General features: G+C 46.2%; 1 protein-coding gene across 2 annotated transcripts in view; it reads left to right on the forward strand.

The window, feature by feature from the left end:
* The first annotated feature begins 270 nt into the window (after positions 1-270).
* The window catches only part of IGF2BP1 (insulin like growth factor 2 mRNA binding protein 1), a 37,876-nt gene continuing 23,914 nt past the window's right edge, over positions 271-14,232 (forward strand). For both annotated transcript variants that reach the window (XM_024744856.1, XM_024744862.1), the window contains exons 1-2: positions 271-445; positions 1,637-1,697. In XM_024744856.1, the coding sequence (XP_024600624.1) occupies positions 271-445; positions 1,637-1,697 (236 nt within the window). The remainder of the gene's footprint in view (positions 446-1,636; positions 1,698-14,232) is intronic.

Consider the following 14,232-nt stretch of genomic DNA (forward strand, 5'->3'; position numbering starts at 1 on the left):
GGGGTTTCGGACAGAAGGGAAGGAGCCGCGCCGCGTCGTCCGCCTCCCAGCGCGCCGCGGGCACTTCTCCCGGGCCTCCCCGAACTCTCCCGCGACCTCTGCGCGCCCTCCGGCCGCCTTCCCCTCCTCGGCTCCGGACAACTTCAGGGGTGGGGTGCAAAGAAAGTTTGCGTCTGCTGCCGCCGCCTCCCGCCTCGGCCTAGGAGGCTCGCCGCCCGCGCCCGCCCGCTCGGCCTTGCCCAGGACTGCGTCCTGCCCGAGACCGCCACCATGAACAAGCTGTACATCGGCAATCTCAACGAGAGCGTGACCCCCGCGGACTTGGAGAAAGTGTTTGCGGAGCACAAGATCTCCTACAGCGGCCAGTTCTTGGTCAAGTCCGGCTATGCCTTCGTGGACTGCCCCGACGAGCACTGGGCGATGAAGGCCATCGAAACTTTCTCCGGTAAGAGTGCACCCACCTCCCCGGAAAAAGCACCGCGAAATGCCTGAACAACGGGGACCTGCTCCTCTTATTTCCTTGCCCGCCAACTCCTCTCTGCCCCCGGCCTGCGGGGCTTGGCCTCGGTACCGACGCCCATCCACCTTCTCCGACGCCCCCTGCGTCCCCTCGCTGGCCCCTCGCGCGGAAATATTTGTCTTTCCTTGCCCCTTCCTCTTAGCCCGAGATGAAGAGCTGGAGGCTTTAGTGAGGTGATCCTCCTAGCCCCCAACCGACGGGGCGGGAGCCCCTGTTGGCAGGAGTTGGGGGGGGGTTCGCCACCGAGGCGAACTCTGTCTGGGCGCCCTACGTCAGTCCCTCGGTGTCCGAGGCTGGACGCCCCCACCCCGTGCGCACCCCCTCGCCTTCCTCCGCCGTAGGCCTTTCCGGGCTGGGAAGGGGTCCCCGCTCCGCTCCCGACCTCCAGGGTTTCCGTGGGGACGGCAGCCTTCGGGCCTGACCTGAGAGGAGCGGGGTCCCGCCTACCGCCCAGGGCCCGGGGCTTGAGCCATTTTGATTTGAAAGTGGGGCGTGAGCGGGGTGGCGCGGCGGCGGCGGCGGCGGCGGCGGGTCGCCATGCTGCTTCCCGAGACGCCCAGGCTGGGCCGAGAGGCGCGCGCGGCGGCCGCCGGGGACCCTCCCCGCGGGGCCCAGCTCCCCTCCCCCGGACCTCGCCTCCCGGCCGGCCCCGACAGGTGACCACCCCGCCGCCCGAAGCCCTTCTCCCTGGTTCGACAGGAAAATAAAGTTTCATTCTGCAGCCCCACCCCCACCCCCCGCCACAGACTTTGTGAGAAACGGGGAGCCCTTTCTCGGCCCCTTCTCCCCACATCTGGGAGCCGTAAAGGCAGCCGGCCCACACGGACGGACGCCCTCGCACCTCCCCCAGATCCGGCTCCCAGAGCCGTCCACTACTCGGCTACCTCAGTGAGAGAACAAAACAAAAATTCAGAAAACACGGTAATGAATATAGAGAGTCCACCATTCCCCAGGCGACCTTTTCGCATCCGGCTGCGGAACCCACTACCTGGATTCCTAGGAAGATCTCAAATCCCAGTAACTCCTGAATTACTCTGATTTCTCCTTCCTTTTGCCCCCCCCCGCCCCCCCCCCACGTCCAACCTCTCATGTTGTCTTTTTCAATTTAATCTTTAGGGAAAGTGGAGCTGCAAGGAAAACGCCTAGAGATTGAACACTCCGTCCCCAAAAAACAAAGGTAGGAAAGAGCTCTTCTCTGGGGAGGGGGTCAGCCTGGGGGCGCTGAGAGGCTGTGTTCAGGGGTCCATAGTGTCTCCGGTGGAAGAAACCCATTACTGGCCTTCCCACCCCCAACTCCGGATGTTGGGGGCAGGGAGGGAAGATTGGCTAAGATCTTGTAATGGGTGGTTTACAGCTTGTAAAAAAAAAAAAAAAAAAAAAGCTGAGGCTGGGGTGGGCTAGGAGATGTTACTTGGAGAAGTAAAAGCGAGAAAAACCAATAGAGGAGGAACCTTGTGGAGTTTGTTCAAGGTGTGTGGGACCATTTTTGTGGGGAAGCTAAAAATCTTTAGAGAGTTGAGACTCATGGACATTCAGCAAGTTTCTAGCAGGACTATTTTTCCCCCCCGTTCCCTCACCATAATTCTTAAGTGGATTGGGAGGGGGTCCCCTTTGACTCCCTAGGGGAAGTGGAATGAATTCCTGCCCCCCAAAGAATTCTGTGCTTTGTTTATATTTCTGCAACAGGCAAAGACGTTATTTTTTCACAGACACCTATCTCTAGTCCCTCCCATCACACATCCTCCCCTCCCAACTGGATTTTGCAAATATACTTTGGCTGTACTATCCTTTCTGAGCCCCCCACCCCCACTCCTTCAGTCCATTGTTGCAAGGGGACCGACCATCTGGGGTGAGAGCTTTGTGTTCAGGCTGTGAGCTGGGGCTCTTTGGAGGGTCTGGATCTCCCTGGATGAATGGGTGTGTGTGTGTGTGTGTGTGTGTGTGTTTAGATGTGTGTGTGTGTGTGTGTGTGTGTGTGTGTGTGTGTGTGTGTGTGTGTGTGTGAGAGAGAGAGAGAGAGAGAGAGAGAGAGAGAGAGAGGGAGAGAGAGAGGGAGAGAGAGGGAGAGAGAGGGAGAGAGAAAGAGAGAGTGTGTTCCAATACCTTCCTATCCTCACTTCCCCAAAGGGAGTAACTCTTACCATGTTATCCCCAAAGCTGATTCATGGTTCAGATCTTTCATTGAACTCTGGCTGGGAAGTATAAGGGCAGTCTTTCTGCTTTCTCAGACCTGACTTTAAACATGTTGACAGTGCAGAGTTTTCTCTCATGTTGCAGCCTCCAGTAAGTCTTTGATCTTCTCCTCGCTTTCTCCCCTCATTTCAACTGGAAACTTGCTACATTTTAGAATAGTTCCTGGCCTTTTCTGGGTGGGAAGGTGCAGGTGGGTGGCTGTGTTTTTCTGAAGGCAGTTAAGAGAGTCTAGAAAGTTTAATGTGAGAAAAATCTGTTCTGTGGTTTAGCTTGAGATATTTAAGTAACTTGGAACTATTGTTTCTATAGATGATCAATATGGCTTGTAACTATGTTTATAGAGCTTGTGATGTAACCTCAAGTGCTTGAAATACTCTGTTATTGGAAAGGCAATTAGAGTTAGGAGTAAAGAGACAATAAAATCGGAAGAAAGAAAAAAAGTCTTATTTATTATTTGGAAGCATTTCCTGGAGATGGGAATGAGAGAACTATGTACACTGACATCAGTAGATCTACTGAGAAGATAGTGGATATTTGACCTGAAAGCTAAGTGTTTGAAACATGTTGATGGACAATAACCAGAATAACTGGAATTCTGAAATATATGGAATTTTTTTCTTTTGCTCTAAAGGATGGTTTAAATTTTAAAGGGAATAAAGTGATAAGAAAATAGCAAAATGTGATGAAATGGAACCCAAAACATTTATATTTTAATTTTCATGGTGCACAGTGTTTATGGATCTTTTCCCCTAAGCCATCTGCTTGCTTTAAAGCCATTTTTAGGCTCCTTGTTCCCTCCAAAATGTATTACTGAAGGCTCCTTTGAGTTGGGAAGGGGTGGGGTTTGTGAGGAGTGGGTACAAAATCTTCCCTTCCACACCCATATTATATTCAATCTTTTGTGTATTCTCCCCCCCTTCCTGAAATAATTTTTGAGCACAAACATTGAGTCAGTTGTGTTTTATTTTTTTCTGAGTGGTGGTGAGGCACTTCATTTTTCTAGAATGAATCAATTTTTGAAGTTTTAGGATTTAAAAAAAGAAAGTTTGTTTTCATGAAGTCAGTTTGCTCTCTATCATTTTGTGTTCTTTGAGGAAGCATGTTGTGGTATGTGTTTTTAGTCTGTCTGAAAGTATTTCTTCAGTTGGTTTGTTCCTGGCTTTTTCAGTCTCATGATGTATAGAACCGGAACTAGTTAATTAATTATGACTAATATATTTTAAGCAAAATGAACAATGGTGCATATATATATTTTGTGTGTGTGTATATATATATATTGTTTTTACTGTTTAAAATAGAGGAGAACTCTTCTTGATGTACTCAGTTGCAAATGAATTATGACTTTTTAAACATTTCTAAGAGATTCATAAAAACCTGGCAACCTAAATGTTCCTCTTTTTGTTTTTTTTTAAGAGGGGGGTTATCAAGAAAATGATAAAATATTTTTTAGCAGTTAACTCTAACTGATTTTGAAGTATTAATATATTTTGTTTTAACCTTGTATCTAATTGCTTAATATAATTTATTCCTTTTTAAGAACTCAAGAGACTGAACTTTAAGTTGAAAAACTGAAAACATTAAGTGGAATTTTTAAAATGGGTGGCGTTAAATTTCTCTGAGATCACCTTCCCAAATACCCTCTTAGTTAGTGTTGGAATTTTGGTCAAGAGTTTCAGCTTATTGTTGAGAATTTGTATATATTCACTGTCAAGTATTAGGACAAAGGAGGAAAACCAAAAGCATTTTTAAGACAGTTGTGGAAAGGATTTGTATGTTTGTTTGTTTGTTTGTTTTTAAGACACTTGAGTAGTTAAGGTAGAGGGGGTATCATGTTAGTGAGGCTTGGGTATTTGGGGAGAAAATTCCTTAAAAGGGAATTAAATTTTTGTTTCATTTGCCACTGTGTGTGCCTTTTTCTAGAGGAATGTGGCCTAAAGATAGCATACCTCCTGTCCACTGGTGTCAGCAAAATAAAAGTTGTTGCTGTTAAGAAAAGAAGTGAAGAGATGTACTGCATTACTGTAGGTGAAATGTGTTCAAGTTAAAGACTTTGATTTCCTTAGGCAGATTAATGGTTGTTTTCTCTGACTTAAAATGAGGTGGGCTAATAACACTTTCCCTTAAATTTTTAAATATCAAAAAGCACACAAAAATTGGTCTCCTAGCCCTCTAAGTGTGAGAACTCTCAGAAGAGAAGGTATTCAAACTTAATTCTGATTTTATGGTTTAATTTTCTGAAGTTAGTTGCTTCAAAGATCTCTGCAAAGGGATGTCTCGTAAGTGGCAAAAATATTTTTAAGTGATTTGCGGAGACTCTGAAGAAATAATTGGATCACTAAATGTTTTCAAAACAGACAAGAATTTTGCCTTCAGAAATGGGTTTGCCTTTAAGGAAAATTGTTCTTATGGGCTGAAAATTAATTATGGGGGTTGTTAAGAAACAAGGGAATGTCTTTAAAAAACAACTATAAAGGAGGACAAGTACTAGGGTGGGAGTACTTGCAGGCACTTTTGCTTTAGTGGTTATGGTTGAAAGATACGTCTGACCAGATAATCAACTAGTAAGTTTAAAGTAGAAACGGTTTGTGACACTTTTAGTAAAAAGGTTTTCTTACTTATATCAAGTTTTTGAGTTTTAAGTAAGTTGATTCTTAATTTTTCTGAGCTGTTTGGAGGAAAGGTGGAAATCAATTCACTTTACCCATTTTAATTTTCACCTAGAAAATAAATGTATACAAGTTCATAAATTAAGTTTTTTTCACTGCTAGAGAAATCTTTAACTTGTTATTTAGTGCTCAGTATTTCAAGGTGACTTTCCTAAAGACAGTGGTATATGACTATCCTTTGGAAGAGTTGTAGGTTTCCAGAACACTTTATTTTCTAACCCAAAGTAGAAAGATGAAATTTTACTCCAGTGGTTTCCCAGATGGAGAACTTTTGAGTAAAGAGGGGGAAGAATTGTAATTCCCATCACTAATTTATTCAAAGTATAGTTAGCTGTTTCAAATGTAAAGTGTTTTAATGGCATAGATTTTGCTGGAACAAGAGCAAAACATTCTTTCTTGTAATTATGTTTTAGAGACAAAATACATGACATTCCCATTGGAAGAATCTTGATTCAAAGGTCCAGAGCTTCTAATCTTTTAAAATTACCTTAATATATGTCATTTGAATCATATTTTATGTGTTTGGGTACTTTTAAGGCTTATTTTTTGAGCTTATTTATTCTATAATGTGTAACAGCCAGTTGACAAAGATACCATTGAGATTGGCTAGTGAGTATAAAATTTTAAAACATTAAAATTTTAGTTAAGTGAAAAGAGGGAGACCTAAGTGCTATTTGTAGAAGTCTAAGGGTTTTTGTGTTGAAGAGATATGTATTGGTTGTACCTGTGTTGATTTTCGTGTGTGTGGGGGGGTGGTAGTGTTGGTGATGTTGTTATTAGAATAAATGTATGAAGCAAAGGCGTTTGAAGAACAGACATTTTGCCAGCTGTTAGAATTTAAATTCAGTCTTGTTCGCTCCCCATCCTCTTAAAAGATTCTTAAAATGTGGCTAATGCCTTCCAGAAAGTGCAGCTTAGATTTTGGGATGGGCGTGTTTGGGAGAGAAAAGAGGAGGAGGAAAAAAGCAGCAGGGGAGACTGGAAAAATCAGACGAGTTAGTCCTGGGTTGGAAATTCCAGACGGGGAGAAAAAAAGAGAGAGAGAGAGAGAGGGAGAGAGAGAGAGAGAGGGAGGGAGAGGGAGGGAGATGGGGGTTGGGGTGGATTGCCCGCTTCCCTTTTAAAGAGGAGCGGCTAGAGGCGCACAGCGACCCACGGGAGAGGGGGTCGCAGACACCAGGTTTGGAAGACGGGTGGTAGATTCAGCCCAGGGCAAGGCGATTTTTGCTTTCGGAGTTGCCTGCCTACCCTTCGCTTTTTCAAAAAACAGAGAAAGTCGCGGCGGCGCTGGAGGCGCTTCCTGGAGAGCCCGCGCCGGCCCCGCTGCCCTTCCCCGCCTGCCGCAGACCAAGCCCAGCCCCGGCCTCGCAATCTCTGCCCGCTCCGCGCAGGGGCCCTCGCCTGCCTTTGAACCAGCCCCTGCCCGGGAACATCCGCAGGCCTGGGTCTCCGACGAGGACTTCCTTTCCCAGGGTCCCGAGACCCCTGGCTGCGGCGCGCCGGCCCACAGCCTCGCCTTCGTCCTGGGAGCCCCCAGATCCCAAACCTCGCCGCGGCTTCCCCAGCCTTCCCCACTGGGAGAGGTCTCAGGCCCCGCGGTGCAGACCTTCCAGCGCCCGCGCTGTCTCAAGCCCTTTACATTCTAAGGCAAAAGCTAAAGAAAGGTTGGAGGGTGATTGTGGAGTGAAGAGTCAGGCAAGGGAGGAAAAGAGCAGGTCAGGGGAAAGTAAGGATGGAGAGGTGGAGAGAAAATGGAAGTCCATGTTAACTGTTGCCCTCTCCCAGAAGCTGAGGCCCCTTGGCCATGGGGCATAGAACCTTGGAGAGTTAACAGCGTCGCATAATCTGTAATCTTCAGTAGATGGACTGTGTGTCCCCATGTTCCAAAGGCTGACTGAAACAATAACAAAGGGAGTAATAGTAACCAGAGGTTCTACGATGGGTTTTATTTATGTTGTAAAAGATTGACAACAGGTCTTCCATTTGGCCACTGGTGAGGCTTTGAAGATCTTTCTCAGGGTCTCAGCCAGTGTTTGACTCCATGTTAATGTCAAATTTGCATAATACCATTTCCACCTGGGCCCAGTCCACACCTTTTTAAATGTCTGTCAAAACAAATAAGAAAAGGTCTCTCCTCAAAAAACGTGGAATCAAAATGTATGCTTTTTTGGTTATTGATAAAAGTTTGATTTAGCTAGAAAATGATCAACCAGGAGAGTGCCTGTGACAACACAAACCGTTTCAAGGGCGCATCGCCAGCAGGGAGATGTCCAGTCCCCAGTTTGTTAACTGCATTCTAGTAGAAGAACTTGAGTTTGTTCAAAGGGGGCTCTGTACTTTTTAGTGGGTCCAAGGGGTCATCCTAGTATTGAACAAGCAGAGCCCGCTTTGTAAGACCTGCTTCTCCTTCGCAGCCAGTAGGTTTGCAATAAATAGTCATGGAATGAAGGAACAACAGGCTGGAACAAGCTTTCACCCTAAACGCAGACTGCTGAAATAAAACGTGTGTTGATTATGGGTAAATCACAGGAGAAAAGTAGGTCTGGACCTCATCATTTTAATATAGTTGGAGAAAACCTGATTGCGAAACACTGAAATGTAACTGTATACAGAACAAACACCACCAGAAATGCAGTCCTAGTGCAGAAGTCCAGGCTTCCAGGATTTGATGTTCTGGTTGTGTGGCAGAGAGCAGAGAGCATGGCGAGCCCACCAGTAAACTGCTTTTGTATGAAATACAGAGCAAGCAGCTGGATGAGTAAAAGAATTTTTGACTGGATTGTCCAGATATTTTCAACACCCCTAGGACAAGTCTGATTATTAGACAAGTGGCATTTTGGTGGCTAAAGGCGTATAAGTGACCTATCAGGATGGGTGGGAATTTTGGCCATAGTTTAGGGGGAAGGTTGTGGAGACGGGAGAAGTGGAGGATCTCTCTTCATTTTCTCTTTCCCTCTCCAGTGTATCTGTTTTGTGGATTCCAGTCAATCCTTTCACCGTTTCCTTAGGAAAAGTGGGTTAAGGAAGGCTTCAATTTTTATTCATTTTGCATTAGTTTCTGTTGAAAAATTAGTCCTTCATCCAGATGTTTTGGCCACCTGAAATGGAAAATGTTAAGTCTTAAGTGAGGTGTGATTGGATAGTTTAGTTGATTGGATATAGTTAGAATCTTTAAGAGGAGAAATCGGAGAATTTAGAAATTTTTTAAAAAATTGTTTTGTGTAAAGGTTGTTTGTGGAGTCTGAGTTCTTTGGCAACAGGAGCAGGGAGGACAGGAATAATTTTCAGAATTCTTGAGGCTCAAGGAGGGAGGAAGCTCTATTATTAGGTCAGAGTCTCATGACCTACCCTAGGTCCCTCACTCAATCCTACAGGAGTGTGGAGGAAAGGTCTCTCCAGGAGAGCTCAGTGCTCAAAAACAAGAGTTTTGGAGTCAGGCAATGACTGGGAAACTGGAAAAGTTACTTAACCTCCTTGAGCCGTCATTACCTTATAACTGTAAGCTGGTGCTATTACACATTAGATATTATTTGTTTCCCATGTGGACCTGTGCCTCCTGTCTTTGGACTGTGTGTAACAGCTTGGCCATATATCTAAGGCAACAGGTACGGTGTTCAGGTACACTTCTGTGAATATGGCGTGTATTTTATGTGGAACGATGATGGATAGGCATATTGAGGGGGATTTGCGTGCAGGATGCTTTTGATCACCTGTGTGCTGAAAGGAAAGGCCACCTTTTGGGAGAAGGAGATGAAGCTCATCAGGGCAACCAACCCTCAAGAGCCCCTAGATGTGGACCCTACCACTGTCTCTTAACCATCCTCTTAGGAGAATGGAGCATGCATTGCAACGTTGATGCCCTCAACCTGGGCCAGGTTCCTCTCTGAAATTTCACACTTTTGGTGCTCCTGTCAAAAGTGCATGTAGGGTAGGACTTTGATGAGAGGAGAACTACCCTAATTCTGCAGATGAGGTGTGGTAAGAATTCAGGATGAAGGGGACTGTGTAAGTCCTTTTGGGGGTCTGAGGAAGAAGAAATGGGCAGCTTCCCCTATCTGGTAGGAGATGGGCATGTTTGTCTTGAAGTTCCCTTCTTGCTTAAGCTAACAAAGTAGGCATTCAGGAGTTGGGGACCCTTGGATGCGGAGGAAGTGACGGCATACACGGCTCCCCTTCCCGTGCCTCTTAGATAGCAAAGCCACAGTGGTCTCAGTTTCTCTACCTGGTCTGGAAACAGTCCCCAAAGGGGTGCTCAGGACCCACTTTGATGTCCACTTGCTTTTTTCAGCCCTCCCTGCCCCAGAGGTACAAACTCACAAACCCACAGACTTATAGCCCCTTTCCACATCTCAGTCCAGGGAATGAAGGTTGAATCTTCTCTTAGTGGGGTGGGGAGAAGGGCTTCCAATCCGGATGTGGTTTTAGGCCATTTAACAGGCTTGTGACTTTATTCAGTTACTGTAAAGGGTTTTACAATTAGTTTATGTGGAATGATGTGTGTTGCCTCTTTTCTGGAGTGGCATTTGGGATTGCTTGGGGCTTGTCACCTTTGCATCAGGTACTCTGAGGAGGAGAAAATGGGGGGAGAGAGGATCTGGAGTGGGGCTGTTGGGTGGAGTAAGCTTGGTGAGGCTATCTATTCAGAGTTAGACGTGTCTATGCCACTTCCTCCTCCAGGTCTCTAAGTTGCTTGGGAGGAGAAGTCCAACTGTAATAGAGAGCAGTTGCTCTGGCAGGATTTGGAGACAGAACCCTGAATTAAAGGGCAAAGATGATCCTTCACAGGCGTGGCTGTTGGTGGCTGCAGCCAGTGTGTTCTGAGCGAGGATGAGATGTAAATAGGATGTTGGCTGCGGAGACGGCAGGGTTAAGAAGAACAATCTCTTCACTCTTCTAGAGTGTCCACTCCAGCAACCTTTTATTTAATGTAGAAGGGAAGATCTAGCTGACTGAAGTTATTTTATATAGAGAGGTTTCCTCCCAACGTTTATTACCATTTGATTCAAAGCCGCTTCTGCTGACTTTTTAGAATAGGGTGGAGTGATATCTGTCCAGAATAAGCTGTGGGAGGCAAGAGGTGGAATAAAATGATCTTCACGAACCTCATAACCTCACAGATCTCTCGGATCATCTTTCTTTCACTTTCCCACCCTTGCCCCTGACCATCTTGAGTAGTTTCCTTTAAACTTTTTTTTTTTTTTGCGGGGGTGGGGGGCATGCCTTACAGCATGGGGGAGCTTAGTTCCCCGACCAGGGATCGAACCCCTGCCCCTTGCATTGGAAGTGCAGAGTTCTAACCACTGGACCGCCAGGGAATTCCCTACACTTCTAACTAGAAGAGGAATGATGCCTGTCTAGGCCCAAGTTCGTTCCTTTGTTCTCCTCTTCAGAACATCACATGGTCAGCCACTTTAGCCTGGGGGTGTGGGGCTCTTGCCAGTCAGTCATTAGCCATTTTTTGGAGATGGAGTGGGGTGTTAATTTTAAAAATATATATTTACAACTAAATCATGTAAGAAAATATTTAACATGGTATAGACATTTGATAGCTTGCATATTGCTCCAAAGCTTGGTATTTCTAATCATGCATTCGTTCACACATGTATGCATGCACCCACTTATTTTTATCTATTCAGAGTCTACTATTTATTTATTTTTAATAAATGTATTTATTTATTTATTTTTGGCTGTGTTGGGTCTTCGTTGCTGTGGGCGGGCTTTCTGTAGTTGCAGCGAGCGGGGACTACTCTTTGTTGTGGTGCCCGGGCTTCTCATTGCGGTGGCCTCTCTTTTTGCGGAGCACGGGCTCTAGGCGCAAGGGCTTCAGTACTTGTGGCACGTGGGCTCAGTAGTTGTGGCGCACGGGCTTAGCTGCTCCGCGGCATGTGGGATCTTCCCTGACCAGGGCTCGAACCTGTGTCCCCTGTATTGCCAGGCGGATTCTTAACCACTGCGCCACCAGAGAAGCCCCAGAGTCTGCTACTGACATGCCCTCTGCCAGGTTATAGAAATATAATGAAGAACAAACAAAAGACCTTGGTCTTTAGAGTGGAGATGGCAAAGGAATACAATTTATCAGATCATTTTTCTCCAGGAGCTTTTAGGTTTCCACCTCTATCCTTTTTTATTCTTTATTTTGCTAAGCTGAATGTCACAGCCAAAAAAAACCCACCTAAATTTAAAATTAAATTTTTATATTAAAAATTAAAATTAATATGAAATAAATTAAAAGAATTTTACATAGTAAAATACACATAACATAAAATTTACCATTTTTAAGTGTACAGGTCGGGTGTATTAAGAACATTCACCGTGGTGTGCAACCATCCTCTCCGTTCGTCTCTAGAACTCTTTTCATCTTGCAAGATTGAAACTGTACCCAGTAAACAGTAACACCCCATTCCCACCTCCCTCTGGCCATATTTAAAGATCACCAATTTTGTTTCTTACATGGTGGCCACCTCCTCATTCTGTATAAAATGGGTCTTTGCCTGACCCCTCTCCTGAATTAAACATTTGATTATTTATTGGGTTTTTATTTAGCATTATTGGGTCTTTTTCAGGGCAGGGAAGGGAGACATAGGGAGGAGGAGCTGCACAAAAGAGGTGCAAGATAAAATTCCTGCCCTCCAGTGTTTTCACTTTAGATCCAGGAAAAGCTGTGGGACAGCAGAGGCTAAGAGACTACAATGAGAGGCACACAACCTCAGGAACTAACAGGAGGTAGGCTTTGAGTGAGCTTAAGCTGTGTTTTTGAAGGACAGGCAGAAAAAATAGGAGTGGATTCAGGAGAGCACTGTGGACAGGCAGGGAGATGTTTGTGGGAAGACAACTCTTCTGGAAGAGAGGGATGGCATCCTAGTGGGGAGAGGCCCCCAGGTAAGTATGGCAGATGTCCATAATTTCCCTTATTGAGCATCTTCTTTTCTCTAGAGCTCTGTGTGACGTGCTGTGGGTCAAAAGACGAGTTCCTTCTGCCATAATAGGGAGCACAGGGCTTCCCTGGTGGAGCAGTGGTTAAGAATCCACCTGCCAATGCAGGGGACATGGGTTCGAGCCCTGGTCTGGGAAGATCCCACATGCCGTGGAGCAGCTAGGCCTGTGGGCCACAACTACTGAGCCTGCGCTCTAGAGCCCGCGAGTCACAACTACTGAGCCCACGTGCGGCAGCTACTGAAGCCCTCTCACCTAGAGTTCGTGCTCTGCAACAGGAGAAGCCACCGCAATGAGGAGCTCATGCACCGCAACTAGAGAAAGCCCACGTGCAGCAACAAAGACCCAACGCAGCCAAAAATAAATAAATAAATATTTTTAAAATGCTTTAAAAAAAATAATAGGGAGCGTTTATTGAGTATCTATCTACTCAGAGCTAGGCACTGTTCCTTCATTGAATCCTAAGAACCCTGCAGGCATTAGTCTTCATTCCACAGAAGAAGAAGCTGGAACTCTGAGTGGTTATGGTAACTTAGCCAAGGTCATACCTTGAATACTGGTGTTGGGTTTCAAACCCAGGCCTTTCTACCTTCAAGGCCGAGCTCTCTTAGGTGGGAATAGCTGATCTCTAACATTCAGAGAAGTTGAATGTTTTGCCGGGGGGAGAGCATAGGGCTAGCAAATAAAAACATGCCCAACATTAACTTCTCCCTGCTCTGAGCCTCCTTCCTCCGTAGGTGTTTCATACTTGCCTTGCATTATTTTTCCTCTCACCATTGGGATTTTCAGGCAATCTTGAATGGTTGAAGAAAACTAAGAACATTCTCCCCTTCTCTGGGCAGCTATCGTGGGAAATGGGAATTCTGCTTTTAGTGAAAAACCACAGAAAGGGGGCTGAATGAAGTGGAGAAGGACTTGAGTGGTTTAGGATTCAGGTGTCAAGCTCAGTTTGCCCTTCTGCCAGATGTGTGCACACTGTGGGATCTGGGGTCAGTATCTTCCTGGGCCTAGTGTCCTCATATGAAGCCTCCCCATCTCCATGAACCCCGCAAAAAAAAGCTGGTAGCTATTTTGAGTTCTAAGAGCTTCCATCCTTTGGCATTCCTCTAGGTGCCAGGGCTGGCGCTTTGGGCTAATTTTTTTTCCCTTCCCCTTGCCTTTTGTTTGGGTTCAAACCTGGGGAAAATGAGAGGTTGGGGGGAAGGGCGCAGGGATCGAGTGGCTTCCCCTCCCATCCCCCCTCCTCCTAGCAGGAAGGGACAAAGAGTTGACCTTTGTTACAAGCCTGCAGAATCATAATTCATAGCTCGTACATGTTTTTGAGGAGCGAGAACCCAGTTACCTTTCCCTGAGCAGCAGCCGGCTGCATGGTGTGGTGACAGTGGCTGGCTAGTGTCACCTTGGGACTAGGCACTTAACCTCTCTGAGCTGCTTTTTGAATTGCAGAATGGAAATAAAAATATTCTCAATCTTCTGTGGTTTAGAGGCTCAAATCAACCTGTGTTCTAGGCTCATAGGAGAGTGTGGATTGTAAACCCTGAAGTACTGTGTAAACGTGAGTTATTAATAAGACTCTCAGTAATTGATGACACCCCAAGAGGGCAGACAAAAGAAGGTCATTCGCATCCCCAGACAAGTGCCCTACTCTGCATGGAGGTGTGACTCTTCGATTATAAATTTTCTGTAGCGGCTCCCAGAACGCCCTGGGAGGGGAGGGTCTTTTTTTCGAGGCCCGGAAGGCGTCTTGGTTCCGCGCCCCCAGCCCACCCCACTCCCAGGCCTCAGTTCCTGCCTTCTCAGTGGGAGAAAAAAAAAAGCCGAGGTCTCCAAGGAATGCCGCCTCCCGGGCCATTTTCTCCCCTTCTGCTTCTGCGGCCCCACTTCCAGCCCCCTCCCAGCCCCCTGCCCCCAGCCGGTTCC

This window comes from Neophocaena asiaeorientalis, unplaced genomic scaffold (genome assembly GCF_003031525.2).
Source record: "Neophocaena asiaeorientalis asiaeorientalis breed wild unplaced genomic scaffold, Neophocaena_asiaeorientalis_V1.1 scaffold1, whole genome shotgun sequence".
NCBI lineage: Eukaryota > Metazoa > Chordata > Mammalia > Artiodactyla > Phocoenidae > Neophocaena > Neophocaena asiaeorientalis.